Source organism: Erithacus rubecula (genome assembly GCF_903797595.1).
Source record: "Erithacus rubecula genome assembly, chromosome: 2".
Lineage (NCBI taxonomy): Eukaryota > Metazoa > Chordata > Aves > Passeriformes > Muscicapidae > Erithacus > Erithacus rubecula.
The window spans coordinates 75,027,561-75,043,966 of record NC_136685.1 but is presented as its reverse complement, the minus strand read 5'-3'; the positions used below and the strand labels follow the sequence as shown (position 1 = coordinate 75,043,966).

Genomic DNA, 16,406 nt, shown 5'->3' with positions numbered 1-16,406 from the left:
GTGCAGGGATGGATGATTGTTCTGTATCTTACCTTTCAGAAGCTTTGAAGCATAATTTATCATGGGAAAAAATCAGGATACCAATGTAGATATTTAGTATGTAGTGGTAATAATTTAGTATACAATATTTGTTAGTGCTTTGTATTCTGGAGTTATTTAGAAATTTAATGGTGATCAGCCAGTAAGTGTTACCTTTTCTTGTTCGACAAGAACTCCTTATGCCAGTACTTGTTCTCTTAACTCCTCTGAAAGATGGATTTTTTTTGTTTATTGTTTTTTTAAATCTTCAGTTAAATGTTCCCCACCCCTGCTTTCCTATTGTTCTGCATCTTTTGTTGCATTCTTGCCCACCAGCTGCTTGTTTGTGTGTGGCTTTTCTATTTTATTTTGGTTTTTAAGGGGTTGTATAACACTTTAGGTCTTTGTTTCGATTGGCTCTTATGTCTATAAGGTTCTGTTTTCACAAAAATAAGGGACTAGGTTTTTCTGTTTCAGTTATGCTCCTTAACATACTAGTGTTTATAGCAAACCTGCACAATTAGAATGCTAGCTTTTTGTAGTTAGGAGGCCCATTCTCTATGTCTTAAGGCCCTTGTAAATAAGGTTCCAAGTCATTAAGGCATCATAAAACAAACCAGGAGTTTGTATATAAATCTTAAAAGTGTGCACCTGTTAAATTGACTGTTAAATTTTGAGAGATTGTGCCCTGACTTTTGCAGACCACATAGAGTATTTGCTAAAGAAATCATAGTAATGTAAAATGAGCTTAGTCTTGTAGATAAAGAAAATTTTGCCATACCAGTTTCAGAAATGAAACAAAGTCTCTTAATTTAATCTTTCAATAAATTTATTATTCAAAATAAAAGCCATGATGAATTAGATATTATTTACTGCCAAAGTATCTGAACCAACTTAGAGGTAGTATTCTGAATTTTTGATTTAATTTAAATTTTTTATCAGAAAGAGTGAAAATAAACAGTTATGTCAAAACAAAAAATAAACTTACTCTTTTGGAATGTATCCTAATGCAGTATTTTTTCTGTGAAAATGCTGAGAGTTAGGTTTATCATTAGAAACTATAACAACTTTGCAGTAGGCAAATATTGGATTATCCTTTGCTAGTCTTCGGATCTCTGGGAATTATGTACAGCCTTAAATTGTGAAATAGATGAGCTCTGCCTTCAAAATGTTTGGCATTAGTTACCTTCATAAACAAACAGTTTGGAGCACTTTTAGTTTTCCGTGTGCATTCTTATATATTCGGTTCATTGAACCCTCCTCACAGGAGAGTGATTTTTTTTTATTTTTTTTTTTAAAGCTGCAGGTTTTGAGCTAGCACAAGATTTAACCAGCTCTTGTTGCCTTAAGTGAAAATGTAATATGTTGCTAATTGCTGTTCTTATCTATATTGCAGGCAGAGGCTGATGTTTCTGCTTGGTGTGGGGAGTTTGCAGCTCTTTGTTCAAAGCAATTGGACTGGGCCTCCTGTTCAGTTAAAGCTTCAGGATTTTTTGCCACCTGCATTGTTACAGAAATTCTGTGAGGTAGGTTTGGATTTTAATAAGCTGTCCTTTTATTGTCACTGCTTTTCAGAAATAACCATAACACTTAGGTTATATCAGAGAAGGCACATCTGCAAGGAGGGGTGCTAGAATGAATTGCTGTAATCATCTATCCTACTGGCTGCTATTACAGCATATTCAGTTATATCTGCAGTGTCCTATAAGTAGTTACTGTTTGTCTACTTAAGATATTTCCTTCTGGAAATGTTGGGTTTGGATGGAGAAGATATCTTTAATATAGGTGAGAATTTACTCAAAGAGCATTTGCAATCAATAAACTTTTCCTGTATTTATTTTGGGATACATTCTTAGCTGGATCGAAGAAAGATGTTTATAAATGGCTTAGAAATTTCCCCTCTTTAGGGAAAAGTAGAAGTTGCATATCTTGGAAATAGCAGTGTTTGGGAGATGCTCAGTATCATGCAGTATCCTGTTGGGCTCCTGAATGCCAAGTGAGTTGAGGTAATATTAGTACAAAAATGCTAATTTAAATAGAGTTTTTGGAAGCAGAAGGGAATGTAGGAGATGAAACTGAGGACTGTCAGTTTTATTTATTTTGTCATCATTTTATATAGATTGCTAATCAGCACCCTAACTTCTTTTAGTGACGTGTGTGTTGTTCCTCATGGCAGTACCACAGTCCAGACTCTCCTCACGTGTGGTTTAGCACAGCTTCTTGATTTTTCTCTTGGGGTTAAAGCTGTGGTAAAATACTGACTTACTGCAGTGTGTCAGTGAAGAACATATCAGTAGTCTCAGCTAATGCTAAATCTATGCCTGAGTTTGAATTTAGAATTCCACTAAGAATAGGGTATGGACCATGAGCAATGTAAGTGCTGTAAACTGTGAAATGGGGGGAGGTTGGAATATATGAAAATTTTCACATAAAGCTGTTGGCTCTGCTGCCTTACTGTGGCATGTTTTCCATAATTCATAAAGTCCTGCCTTAGGTTCATTTGCAAGGTTGTATTTCTAAGTAACTAATTCAGATACAGTATTGCTCATGTTTTTTTAAATAGATGTTTATAAGTTTGATTTATATTTTAGGGCTGGCACAGTATGTATAGATAGGCTTATTTTTCACATGATTTTTGATACTTGAAATTCAAATCTCATCTTCTGATGACTAAATCAGTAACAGTGGAAACCAGGTATACTAAACCTTTTAGGATGTGAAATGAGTTAGCAGAAATTTTGAAGTGTGCTACTTCTGTGAGGAAGAGTACTTCGTTTTACCTATATATATGTGGTAAAAATAACAGAACCTAATTTGTTTGATTCTCTTTATAGTTTATTTATAATATTTAATATTAAAATATTCTTACAAATTTTGATTTCTGTTTACTGGAGAACTCTGTATTCCATGTGTATGCACAGGTTGCAGTCTTAATGCAGTCTGCAGCCAAGATGATGGTCATGGGATTGCTGTCAGTGATGGAGTTCAGAGACCTGGCAAATACAGTGTTTATAATTTCTATTTCATAGAATCATAAAATGTTTTGGCTTGGACAGGACTTTAAAAGATCACTCAGTTCCAAGCCCCTGGCCAGGGCAGGGCAGGGGCCACGTTCCAATAGAACAGGTAGCTCAGAGCTCCATCCAACCTGGCCTTGAACTCTTCCAGGGAATGGGCATCCACAGATTCTCTGGGCACCCTGTACCAGTGCCTCACCACCCTCACAGCAGAGAATTTTTTTGCCTAAACTTACTCCCTATGGGTTTCAAGCCACTCTACCTTGTCCTGTCACTACATGCCCTTGTAAATAGTCTCTGCTTCCTCTTTCTTGTAGGTCCACTTCAGGTACTGGAAGGTCACAATTAGGTTGCCCCAATCCTTTTTTCTTCCAGGCAATTTCATTTAATGTCTGGAAGAAAGAGATACTTATTCCTGTTGAGTGAGGAAATACATGGTCTTCTGTTTATTTTCTGTTGTGTTTCTGCACTGGCTGTGAATGTGATGCTTTGAAGTACACTTGCTTATGTTGGGGTGGTAGTGCAGAAACTAAACTGGCAAGAGATTATAAAGAAAAACAGACTTGAACATACTTTATTTCTAATGAGTGCTCCATCAGATTTCCATATTGCTTCAAGGTTTAGCTATTTATGCATTCAGGCAGAAGTTTACCTTTATTTCTGTTACTGCTGTCTGTATTGTCTTCTGACATGTTAATGTTTTTATTTTCAAGAGCACTATGCAATTATGTGCTAAAATGTAATATCCACTTCTCTTTTTTATTAAAAGTCTTAATTGAAAAGGTTTTGAATTATCCTTACTTTTCATTCCAAGGATTCTTAGTATATGAACACTCTGTAAAAATGAACATCTCGATAGTGAAATTTTTGTGTTTCCTTTAATTCAGCTTTCTTCTCATGCATACACAGATATTCAGAAACTGTGGGTTAAAAATAGAACTCTTAGCTTTCTTCCATGTTCTGTTGTTAAGACAGATACAACCCCTTTTTAAACAGATTATCCATTTTCCAGGTTTTCAAACTAATATGATTTTCCTACATCAAAGTTAAAAAATTATGTCTTCATGTTTCTTTTAGCTTGTTCTAAGTAATGTTACTAAATTTCAGCTTTACAATGTCTCATTTATTTCAGGAATATTTTAAAAACTGTTGCTCATATTTTCAGAACATGTTATTGGATTAGTCTTTGTTTCCAGGGTATGTAACTGCTGCCATTTCTCTCCTTGGAAAGTTTCACTTCTGGATCAGTGACATAGCTTCATTTCTGCTCCCAGATAACTTCTTTCCTTATGAGTGCAGTAAGGCTGCATGAGTCTGTAGTTAATTTTAGGGAAGAATGAATAAAATAGCCTCTTTAAGATGAGTTGCTAGTAGGGGCCTCTTGGATGTCTTCAGTGAACAATATTCAGGAGTATGTGTATATTATTTCCCTTTCTTCCAACTCAGTCTAGCCTTCTCTCTAAACTATGGTTGCATTCATGTACTCTATTAAGATTTGGTTGTATGTCCTGCAGAACTGGCTTGTGATTTTCAGAGTGCACACAAAAGTAGCATTTTATTTATTAGAAGTATTTCAATTTTCTAAAATAGCTGTGAGACTTCACCATGCCAGTTAATAGTCTGATACTACATTGAATTTTTTAATGAGTGAATGTGGTAAAGGAAGATTAAAAAGTACTGAATTCTGGTTTAAATGGATTAGCAGTTGTTTTGAACTTGTTGGGGTTAGACTAAAATATTATAAATGAGCTCAGTGCTTATAATAAGTGGCTTATAGTAATGAGCTCCTTGTATCTTAAAAGAATTGTCACTGTCTCTGCATGTAAGGGAATAAAAGGTACAAAGCTGTTGAAATTGGTACATACTTATTCTGCCTTAAGTTTCAAAGTTTCTATGTATTACCTCATAAAACTGAACTCAGTATTTTCAGTGGATGAACTGGAGAAGAATGTTGTGAGGACAAGCTGTTTGCTTCTTTATTTTTTGTCTGATTTCACATTAGCAAGTAGAATCTATCTGATAGCAGTGAGCAGCTCCATCTGGAAGATCTCAGTCTTTTACTTGATAATGCATGTAAATAACTGGTAGGAATCCTCCAAATTCATCTATCAACAGTTCTTGCTCTTCTTTTAGTAACTTCCAGGTTGATCCCAAAGAATAAGTTTTGGAATACATTTAAATAATTTTTTCCCTTGCATTTTACTATTCTATCTCTTATGCATTATTTGATCCTTTTGCTGAAAGAGACTGAAATATTGCCATGCTTCTGTTGGCATCTATAACCATGTTCATAATTATTATGAAAAACACCAGTGTACTATGTAGCACTACTGTCTCAAATCCAGCATGACTCCTTGGTCTTTTTAATTCAGTCTGTTTTGAATTCCTTTTTTCAGGCCCAGATGCTTGCCTTCTATGAGCATGAACTAGCTAGGAAAAAAAGTCTGTGCTTGACCAGCAAGGTATAGGCTTTGAAAATTATGCAGATTTCTCCCTCTTGTGGGGAATGTAAGGATAGATGATAAAGGCTAAATCTGGAGGCAGAGTCTTGTAAGCAAAAATAGTCTGCTAAAGTAGCCTACAGTCTTGCTCTGCATTCCCTTGCTATGAATATAGAACAGAAAGGGGAATCTTAATGCAGTCACTTGAAAAATATCCCCTTAAAGAGCAGAACAAAATAATCCTCATAGGGTTTATGAACAAGAGCTTTCATAGCCAAAGTACTTCGTCAACATGTAGTGCTCTCAGGCAAGACTTGCTTGCACTAGCTCACCACAATTTTCTTCAGTATGGACCTCAGCTCTCCGTAGGTTGCCTGTTATTGATTTGGCCTGTAAAACTGGGGACAGCCTCCTGTGTAATCTTACCTCCTTTGCAAAAAGTTGAAGAGAAAAGTAGTTATAAACAAAAGCAGTATTTCCATTGCCTTAAAGTCTAAAGAGTGAATTGTGTTTCAAAGGACCAAACCTTTGGTTTGGTAACCTCAGTAATATCCTCTGTTCATCTGTAAGGCAGATCACCTTAGCTTTGCTAAATGACAAATGGTTGTGCAGTAGTCTTTGTATTTTTAAAATTATCAAAAACATATATGGCATACTAGCCACATGCAGCAGCTTCCTGATCTGATAACTTGTTTGTCTGCATCCCACCTTTACTTCCACTTAATCAACTCTTCCTGAGCCTTTAGCCTGGCTTTGTCTATTTGTTTATGTTTGCACTTACCTTTCTGTATATAGGAGAAGGATCCCCAGGACAGAAAGAGCTGATGAAATGTTACAAAGTCCCAGAGTGTTTCTCAATATAAAAGTATGCTGAGTGCACACTTTGCTTCTAGTCACTATCATTAGCAAGGAAAGAGCACTAATTCCCTAAAGTAAAATTCTCATACACTCTATTTTTAGAGCTACTGAATGTGAATGGCAGGAGCTTTCTTCTGATTTTTGTTATTACTTGGGTGGCACCAGCTGTGCTGAGAAATGCTTCTGAAATACTGTGAAAGATGAAATACCCAGGAATACTGTCCAGCTTGCAGTTGATTTAGGGCATTAGTAGTAGTAACTTAAAAGTGGCCATTAAAGTTATGGATCTAGAGTGAATTGAGTTTAATTTGTGTGTATGTTGTGTGTTAATTTGTGATGATCAAACGTAACCACTTGCTTGTCCAGCAGAAGCTGGATGACTACTCCAGTTATTTCTCTGCATATATTAATGAAGCAATTATCTAGTATATGTTTCTGTGATTTAAAAACATTACTCCTGAATAAAATACTTATACTTTGTGATGTCAGGTTAGGTGGAGAATAAAAAGATTCCTAACCCAGGTTTACTAGGTCAGGAGCATTGTATTAGCAAATCTTGGGTTGTGTCTGTTTTGAGATACATAAAATTTTTGTGCTACAAAATAGGTTCAACAAATTATATATTTAGTTGTTTAAACACAAGAACACAAGCTCAAATTTTCTTTTTTGCTCTTAGCCAGTCTTCTAGTGATTTTGGTGGTCTTCAATTGATAACTTTGCAGTCCTTGCAACTGTAACACTTTAAACATCTACATCTTACTTGTAGCTGTTCTCTCACCTTAAAGACAACCTGAGGGCAGTAATTCTGCATGGCTAATGCAGTCACAGAGCATAGACTGGAAAAATGAATGTTGGTTTAGACTTTGTTAGCTAAAGGTAAAGGATGCCTGCTTTTCTGGATGGGATTTGTTTCATGATAAAGAACATGGATTTGTTAAAATAGAAGATAGCAGTTCTTTGGCTCTAGGACTTGTTGGCTTATTTTCAAGGTTGTAATATGTCATTAACTTCTCTTCTTCCTCTCTCATTCTTTGTTAATGTTATGTTAGCAGACTGGGTTTTGTGGTGAAAGGACTTGAAATGTGAATTTGAGATTAATTTGTTGCTACAGTGCTTAAACAAGTATAGATAACTCTAGCATCACAAAGCTGTTTTTGAAAAAGGTTTTATAACAAATCTCCTTTGCTTTCCCATGTAGTATTTTAAGTGTGTTCTACTTTGATTATAGAAAGAAACAAAAACATGCAGATAGAAAAAAGTTTGCATTCAACTGAAAATTGTATTGAGTGTCCCACTATGTGTGTTTGTGTATGTATTTGAAAAATTAATCTTTAGAGGTACTGATTGATGACTTTCCCTTCTCAAATTACAGATGTTGATAAGGTTCTTCCTTTCTGAATGGCCAGAGGTGCAACAGATCTGGTATATTTTCAGTTGGCAGCTTCTTTCCTTTATTCTCAAGTGGTGTGTCTGACTGTTGTGATCATTTTCCACAGTGGGATTGAAAGACTGCAGTGATGTCATATAGGAATTCCTCTTTGTCCCAGATCATTGTCTACAGAGTAGAAGTGTTTTCAATGCTAATGCAAACTAAAAGACCTGTAATAAATCAGAATAAACTTAAAGGTCACTCTGTTATTAAAAAGTGGTGTTGAAGATTCATGTAGCTTAACAATGTTACCTTTTGATACAGGTATGAAAAAGAGTTTCAAATAACTCAGGAATGGCATTATTTGTTTAGTTTAAAAAGCTGAAATATGATTCAAGTAACTTATCTTGGTTGCATAGACTGATTAGGAATCTTTCTCAGGCAAGTGACTTCAATGCAAGCTGTCATTTGACCTTCTGTTTTGCTTTTTCTCTTCCATTCCCTTTTCTTTCCCCTTTTATACCAACTGAATACTAAAACCCTATTTTTTTGTTTATTAAGGAAATCTGTCATGTGAGAATCAGGAATAGACTGATAAATGGACATCTATCTCCCTGAGCCTGAAGATAAACTGCTCAAATGCTTTCATTGCATTAAAAGGAAGGGGGAAATAGGTGACTGTCAGATGCCAATCACCACTGAGAGAGTCCCTGGAGAGCTAGCTCAAGGCCATTAACTAAGTGTTACTGTAGAGAACGTCGTACAGGAATGCATCCAAAGGTTTTTATTTATCAGACAAAGGGAATAATGGCTCTGATATTGCTGCTCTGATGCCACTCCAACAGGAAGCTCTCTCTGGGGAAAGAAAATGATAGCACAATACTACAGGAATATCTAGTGTATTTCAGTGCTGTAGGATTAATTTAATTATAAAATTGTTTTGTTTCTGTGACTGCAAATAGAATGGCATGGATTTTACCAGAAGCTTTTCTCCTTAGATCATGGGAATGATTGTATTACTGGAATGTGTTTGGGGTTAGTTGACTGGAGGACACGTGGATTTCAGGTGGGAGGAAATCAGTGTCCTGCAGATCATGTTGATGTGCTGTATCAGGACAGCAAGAAACAGTGCAGAATTTACCATGATTTGGTAAGAGGTTGAGACTCCAAGAGATGGAGTCTTAGGTTTTATTTTTGTTTTCTTTTTTTGATTTTTAAAATGTTTTGAGCAGACTTTTTCCTTAAATAATTAATAGCTATTTTTTCTCTTCTGTATTACATTATTTTTTAATAAACTTTTCTTGGAACTTGTCTTTCCCCTCCCCCCCTTCTTTTAGCCAAAAATGGTGCATGCAGCTATTCTGAAGATGCTGGTTCTAGATGGTGAATCAGTCTATACCTTGACTTCTCATCCTATTTTGCTGCTCATAGCCAGGATAATCCTTGTGAATTCAAGACACAAACTCTCATCTATCCAGGTAAGAAATATGTGAGTAATGACTGACTACCAGCTATTTCTTAATTGGTTCTCTCATTCTTTTCTTTATACCCCATTGAATCATTCTGACTTCCATTTCTTTTCCTGTAGCTCTGAGGTTCTTCTTCCCTCTAAGAAACAGTTGGGACATAGTGATTGCAATTAATCACAACTATCTTTTTCTTCAAGATAAGCTATTTACTCACTGTCTTCTCCAAAAGAAAGGAAAGGTTTCTTCATTAGCTGGAAAACTTAGAAAATTTAATACTACCAACTTTATCAAGACGTGATTTGTGATATTATTTGTCAGGGGGTAAGTGGGAATGCCCTATAATGCAGCTTACATATCCTATACCCTGTTTAACAAGCTTTTGGATACTGTTAACCATTAGAGTGTGAATTCTAAGCCTAAATCTCTTGTATATATGTGGTAAAAACAAGCAGATATGATGAAGCACCTCTTAGAGGGTCTGTACCTCCCTTTTAGTTCAGCAGCAGCAGGGTTGGTTGGTAGCAGAGCTCTCTGAAAGTGGGGGACTTTTAACAGCAGCAACTTCTCTTTATTGAATTCCAGTTGAACAGGATTTGGCTGGAGATCCAAATGCCACATGGCCTCTTTTTATGCTTGGCTGACAACATCCATTCCCAGCTGGGTCTTTGTATGAGTGATGAATTAAACTGTGTGGGAGATGTTGGCTCTACTGCATTTCTGGAAGCCAAGTTCTTCCATCGTTTTCCCTCTTTTTCACAGATGAGTGCTGTTGAATTTCAGCAACTGGGTCAGTCAAGGAAGCAGAAAATGTACCTGATATAGAGAATTCCCATGCTGCCTCTGCTAGGAATCACATAATAGGGGGCTTTATTCTACATGGTTGAGGTTCAATTATTTGTGTCTACATCAAGTTCAAAGGCAACAACTGATAGGAACTACTTTCATCAACAGGCTGATGTAGCAATTAAAGCTTGCCATTCTTCTTCCTTTCAGCTTGATGCAAAGGTGGCCTCTTAATACTTTTGCTGCTTTAATAGTAGTGCACATACATTTAAAACAAGGTAAAATACTTCAAAATTTATTATCTAAAGCATGTGTGCTATTTTACATATAAGAGTAAATTCAAGTTTTCAACTTGGCTCCCAAAAAACATTGCCAATAGAATATCATGCACAGCTCAGGTGGCTTATCTGAAACTTTAAAAATATATTCTCACTGATTCTAGCATAAGTGGTAAACATAAAGTCTCAGGAAATTGTATCATTAACCTGAATACTCAGTTATGTGGGAAAATTAATACCTCATTATATAAAGTTAAACTCAAGTAATTTGAAACTTCTTACTTAAATTGCCTTTATGTTTCTAAATAAATGATGAAATGTTGGGATCTGACCTCTTTCACGAAGCCTGTTTTCTGCTTTACTCTGTCCAGCTTGATATCAAAAGTCATCTTTCATTGCTTTTGGAAATAGATGCTATTATTCTTTTTGATGGTTCCTTTCTAGGAACATTAGAATCAGCCCCATGTAATTAGTTTAGATGTTTGTGCTTGAATGCTGCACAGCCCTTTGGTCAGTCTGAAGCATACCTGCATAAAAAGTTCAGAAGATGGGTGCCTCTGAAGCAATCAGACATCTTTCATAGAGAGTGATTGGTGTGCTGGTAGCACCAGCATAAACAGCAATCATTAGAACCTCTATAGAGAGAGGCTCTACATTCACAGATTATAATCTTAAGTATAATTTTGTGACTAGAGTATTAAAATTAACTTTTTCATGCATTTTCTCTTGTTGCAACTAGAGAAGGGGTTAATAGACTGTAGGGATTTTATGTTTTGTGTACACAGCTTTCTAAAATCGGGCATTTCCTGGGCTTTGGTTCAACTCTGCCTGCTGTAGAATGATTGCTTAGTTCAGTAACATCTTTGCCCTTCTGAAGTTCAATGTACAGACATTAGGACTTTCAATTGTGATTGTAATGTGTTCTCAAGAGCAATTCTGCTCCTATTCTGCTTCTCTCAGGCTCCTTTATGCTGCTACCTGAAGAAATAAAAAAAGGTCAAGATGAACAGGAAAAAATGCATATAAGGGCAACAGTGGATATCAGAAATACTCAATGGCTTCCATACAAACAGTAACTAAATAGTTTAGGACTCTTCAGGCTGGAAGATTGCTGAAGAATGAGCTCATGGCTTTCCATTAAAATAATCTATGTGACACAAAAAACGATAAGCAGGAAACAGCTGGATTTGGGGTTTTGGTTTTATTTTGGTTCTTTTCTGTTAGGATCAATCAAATCAAAGTAGCAAGTGGCTGCTCCAAAATAAGTGTGTGCAGTATTCCTCTTTTTTTTTGCAGTTCACAGCATTTTTTACCAGATGGTGGTACTAAAGACTTGCAGGGTTCAAGGAGCAGTTAGAGAAATTAATAGAGAGAAAATCCATCAAAGCCTTGGAGCACTGTAGAACTTCCTGCATATGTTTGTCTTTATGCTAGGTTATGGTTGTTTTCTTAAAACAGCTATTTTGGACAGGTTTGTATTTTTTAGAAGCTATAATTGAATAGACTACCTTTTCTCTTTTTTTTTTTTTTTTTTTTTTTTTTTTTTTAATTTCTTAAAGGTCTATACTTGTTATGAACTTGCAGTATCCATATTTTCTTTCAGACTTTACCTTGGTGGACTCTAAGGTGTGTAAATATTCACCAGCAGTTGTTGGAGGAGAGATCACCTGAGCTATTTACTCTTGCCCAGGCTTGTATAAAACAAGGTATATTTCCAATTACTTGTTTTATTGGCTTGCAGCAACTATTTTAAGATAGCACAGGGGAGGGAAATTTGTAGTCATAAGTATTAAAATGGTTATCAGACATTTATATAACTTCAATGAGTTGAGTGGGAACAGAATTTCACTTAGGTTGGCATGGGCATGTATGGCACACACTATTTTTCAGCCTCTAAGATGAAAATGTGCAAATAGAGAAAGTTTTTTTGACAATGACTTGTTTTGAGACCCTTGGATATGGCTCTCAGAGATAGGTGATGTAAAGTACACCTGAATATTTAGTGAGTTTCTTTCTGGCAGTTTTTTTTGCCTGGTGCCTCATCAGTTGGTTTATTTTCTCACTGAAGCCATCTGGTGTTTCAAACAAGTACCTTCATAGTTCATAAATAAATTTTTAAACCTTTTAAATTGTCTTTGAGTAGGGTTTGAATAACATACCTACTTGTCTATATCAAGTTCTCAAGAAAACTTTGTGTTAGTTATTAGGGGGAAAAAGACCTTCAAATTCAGGCAAAATTACATTTTTCTCAAGTGTTATGTCAGTATCATCACCTGAATAGAAGATAGCTACAAGGATTCCCTGCTGTTCTGGAGCAGCCATTATGAAAAAGCAATGGGACTTGGTGCAGTTTCCCATCCTTTTGGCCATGTGCCAAACATGTTATGGGGTGCCAGAAAGATGTTGTAAGTTTGGGACATCAGTGCTTCTGGGCCACTACATCAGTACTGGTAATGATGTGAAGCTTTCCCCAAAGGTCCTTGAAGTCTCAAAGTGCCTAAACCTATCAGGCACTGTGAGTGAATGGTATTAAGGTAGTGGCAAGATTGCTTCTCACTGTGTCATTTGAGTTCTTCATGGGGCATTAGCATAAGTAATCTTGTATCAGCTCATTGAAACTTGCTAGCTGCAGAAAATCTAGTTGTAATGCACAATTAAACACTATAACCTGACTTTTTTTTTGTTTCCTTTCAAATTGTATTGTGTCACTCAGTTGAAAAGTTGCGTTTTTGTGTGGTTTCCACTTGTACCTGCATGTCCAGCATTCTGTAGGCTTGGAGTAATATTTTTATATTACTAGTTTGTGGTTTTTTTAAAAAAAAACTTTAAATATCGTCTTTGAAAAAGTTGTTACTAGGCAGGATTTATCTATGCAAATTTTGATTTAGTGACTTTAAAAAGCTGTGTAAAAACTGTATTCAGACTTAGCAGCTTTCTATATTAAATGAAAGGTTTCCAGGATTAACAAGTACTAACAAAAAAAAAAGTCTAAGAAGTTTAAACAGTAAAATCTGTTTTTGCTAGAGTTGACTACCAATCTCTAAAAAAAAAAATTTCAGAGAAAATGTTTAAAAAATCCTTGATAATACTAATTTTTATAGTAAGACTTTTAAACACAATTAATAAAGAGCAACAGCCTTCCTCTCTTGGTATATTAAAATGTATTTTTGAAATACCATTGTTCTGAACTACATTCTCATCTCTTTTAATTTGCAGTGACAGAAGCTGAAGCTTTGTTCACAGGTGGTGAAAGCTGGCACTTAGCAGTTCAGTTCCATCTTGAGTCTGCCTACACATTTTTGTTTTACTATGAATATAAAAAAGCTAAACACTGTTTCAATATGGCTAAAGACATAACAAAACTGCAGATTAACCTTACAGGTAAGTTTTGCTTGTAAAGTCTATGAGAATGATTGGTTGGACCAAGCTAACCAATGACTTGTTGAGTTTTTTTGTGACATATCCAAGTAGTAAAGAACTATACTTTGAAAAAGGTTGATGTTTATCTGGTAGGTCTTACTTGTCTGCCAAGAATTAGTATTGCTTGTAAGAGAAATATGATAAAAAAAATCATTCCTGAATGGGTATTAGAGGAGTTAGAGTATTATAATCCTGGTGTCATGATAAATATTTTCTGTTTCGTTTTTTGTTTGGACACGCTTGCAAAGGTGTCTGCTTGATGATTCGATGCAGCCTTTCAACTTTTGTGCCACTAGCCTAGATCTACTCTGTGTAAATAGCTTTTAGAAGTCACTCTCAGGACTGGTGTCATCACAGGAAGTAAGTAGGGAAGTCAAATTTCTGATGAACAGAAATCAAAAGGATTCAGTCATTGTGGAGACTATAATTATCTTTTCAGAACCTATTCTTTGATGTCAGGAGGATCAGATTGCTGCACTTAGAACTTTACATGTATAAGTATCGATCTATGGTGTAGCTGGTCCTGATAGGCAATCAGAAGGATGTAAAATCACACAGTTTCTGTGTGAGAACTTGTGATTGTGCATGAGTAGAAATGCAAAAAATCTTTATCTAGTTTTATCCTGTAGACTTACTAGTGGAAAGTGCTAAGGAACTGAAACTTGCAGCTTCCTTACTTATTATATCTCTGTATGTCACAAGGCTCATGCTCCTTCATAGTTGGATCTGCAGGTAATCCTATTTATACCATTAATCAGTTTAATAATTTGATTTAAAAAACCGCAAGCCATCAGCAGCAAAAAACCCCCCCTAAAACACACAAAAAACAAAATAAAAACACAAAGAAACACAAACTCTTAGGAAATTATGTGGAACTCCATGCTTATTTATACAAAGTTTTAAAAGCTCACTTTGAAAGATCTGTAATGAAAATAAAAAATAATAGTTTATATCTGAAGGAAATCTATAAATTTCATTTGATCCTACCCTTTTTTCCCTGTATGCAATAAAATCTGTGCATGTGTTCCAAGTGTGGCATTTATTGCCAGCTTGGTATTATAAAGTACTTTTCTTTATAATTAGTCAAAATTTTTATTGTTTTTTAATTAAAAACATCAGTACCTATGATGGTAGTCTAGCTATAAAAATGCAATTAACTGAGAACAAGTAAAGTTAAAGACAGGTGGTAATTTACTGATAGTCTTCATGCTGGATTTTTTTTTCCTTTAAAGGAGATTTTAAGATTTTGGATTAATAATTTTCTTTAAGTTTGAAAAAGCCTTCTTGTTTGGAGAAGAAAAAAAAAAGATAGGATGCCGTGGAATTATTTATATTTTTTTATTACTTTACCAAGAGGTTATGATAGTCCCAGAGAAAGATCATGATGACACAGTATCTTGGAAAAGTGTTGTGAAACTCCTAAATGTTCTGTGGTTTATCTCCATAAATCTATTAACATAGTTATGTCTAACCTAAAGGCAAATGAACTGAACTGAACATGTGGGAATTGTTGGCATTCTAGACTAATTCATTTGACATGCATGTTTGGGCTAAATGGAGGAATATTACATCATCAAAAAAGACTTTGGTGTAATGTAAAAGTCCAGTCTCTAGCAAAGACATTTTTAAGGCTTTTGGGAGGAATTTCCTTTTTAGGAAAGGGTTTGGAGAGGTTTATATGCATTAATGGTTGTAATCCTTACTAGCTCAGTATTGTATTACAGCATAGAAATATATATTGTTCTTAAAACTGAGATTTTTAGGATCAGTATTTTCCAAAGTTATTTCAGTAATGTTTGAATAAATCATACTTGGTTTGTGTACATTAAAAAAGTTCCATTAATCCAAATATGTATCGTGCTCATCTTTTATTGAAAAGCATCATGAACCTCACAATTAGTCATAACCATCAATAACTCTACAAAACAATTTCCAGTAAAAGAGAACACCTTGGTCCTTCTTGCATATAAATGTAGTGAAATAAGGGGTAGTAATCCAAAATAAATTTAAGATCAACAGATCTAGAGGATTAATAATGCTGAACTCTGAGATGTGTTTATTCTTTTCATGCCCAGTAATGCATCTCTGGGAACTTTTAATATGAAACAGAAAGTAAAGTTTCTGTGTAGATTCCTGTTACTTTGTGAGGATGTACCTTAGAATGTTAAGACTTGAAAAGGACCTTGAAGATCAAGAACAGGGGCACTTGCCTGTAGACCAGGTTTCTCAAGGCCTTATGCAGCCTGGCCTTGAACACTACTATACATGGTGGTATAAACCAACCAAATTTTTTTTCAGCTTTAACACATGTGATACATATTTTTCAAGTAAAAAATAGTGTTTTGTCCTTGTAATAGCAAAGAATTTTTAGGTTTAAAAAAATGGGGTGGGAGGTGTGTGCATATGAGAACATAAACAAATCAGTTTCTGAGTGGTAGTAAGCAATTTTGTTGGTATCCAGAATAAGTTTGCAAGTGTTTCCTTCATCTGTTTAGGCAGTAAGACATAAGAAGTGATTTTTGGGTAGTGATTTTCAAGCAGTGTAAAAACAGAGAATTGAATGCTACTGTGTAAAATTAATATGAATCATTAGCCAGAATTTCTCACTGTGTGTCTCTTCTCTGGAGTGTGCTATGTGATTTTCAAAGTGGTATTTTTAGAACCTTTTTCATTTCTTCATAAACTCTTAAAACAGGGCTTTTCCACTAAAAGGGGTAATTGACAGAAAAGGAGAATTCAGTTTTATTTCTGGC

General features: G+C 35.2%; 1 protein-coding gene across 1 annotated transcript in view; it reads left to right on the top strand.

The window, feature by feature from the left end:
* TTC27 (tetratricopeptide repeat domain 27) overlaps positions 1-16,406 on the top strand; it is a 109,586-nt gene that overhangs the window by 6,944 nt on the left and 86,236 nt on the right. The window contains exons 3-6 of the mRNA XM_079330060.1: positions 1,415-1,544; positions 9,041-9,181; positions 11,837-11,939; positions 13,450-13,614. Coding sequence (XP_079186186.1) covers positions 1,415-1,544; positions 9,041-9,181; positions 11,837-11,939; positions 13,450-13,614 — 539 coding nt within the window. The remainder of the gene's footprint in view (positions 1-1,414; positions 1,545-9,040; positions 9,182-11,836; positions 11,940-13,449; positions 13,615-16,406) is intronic.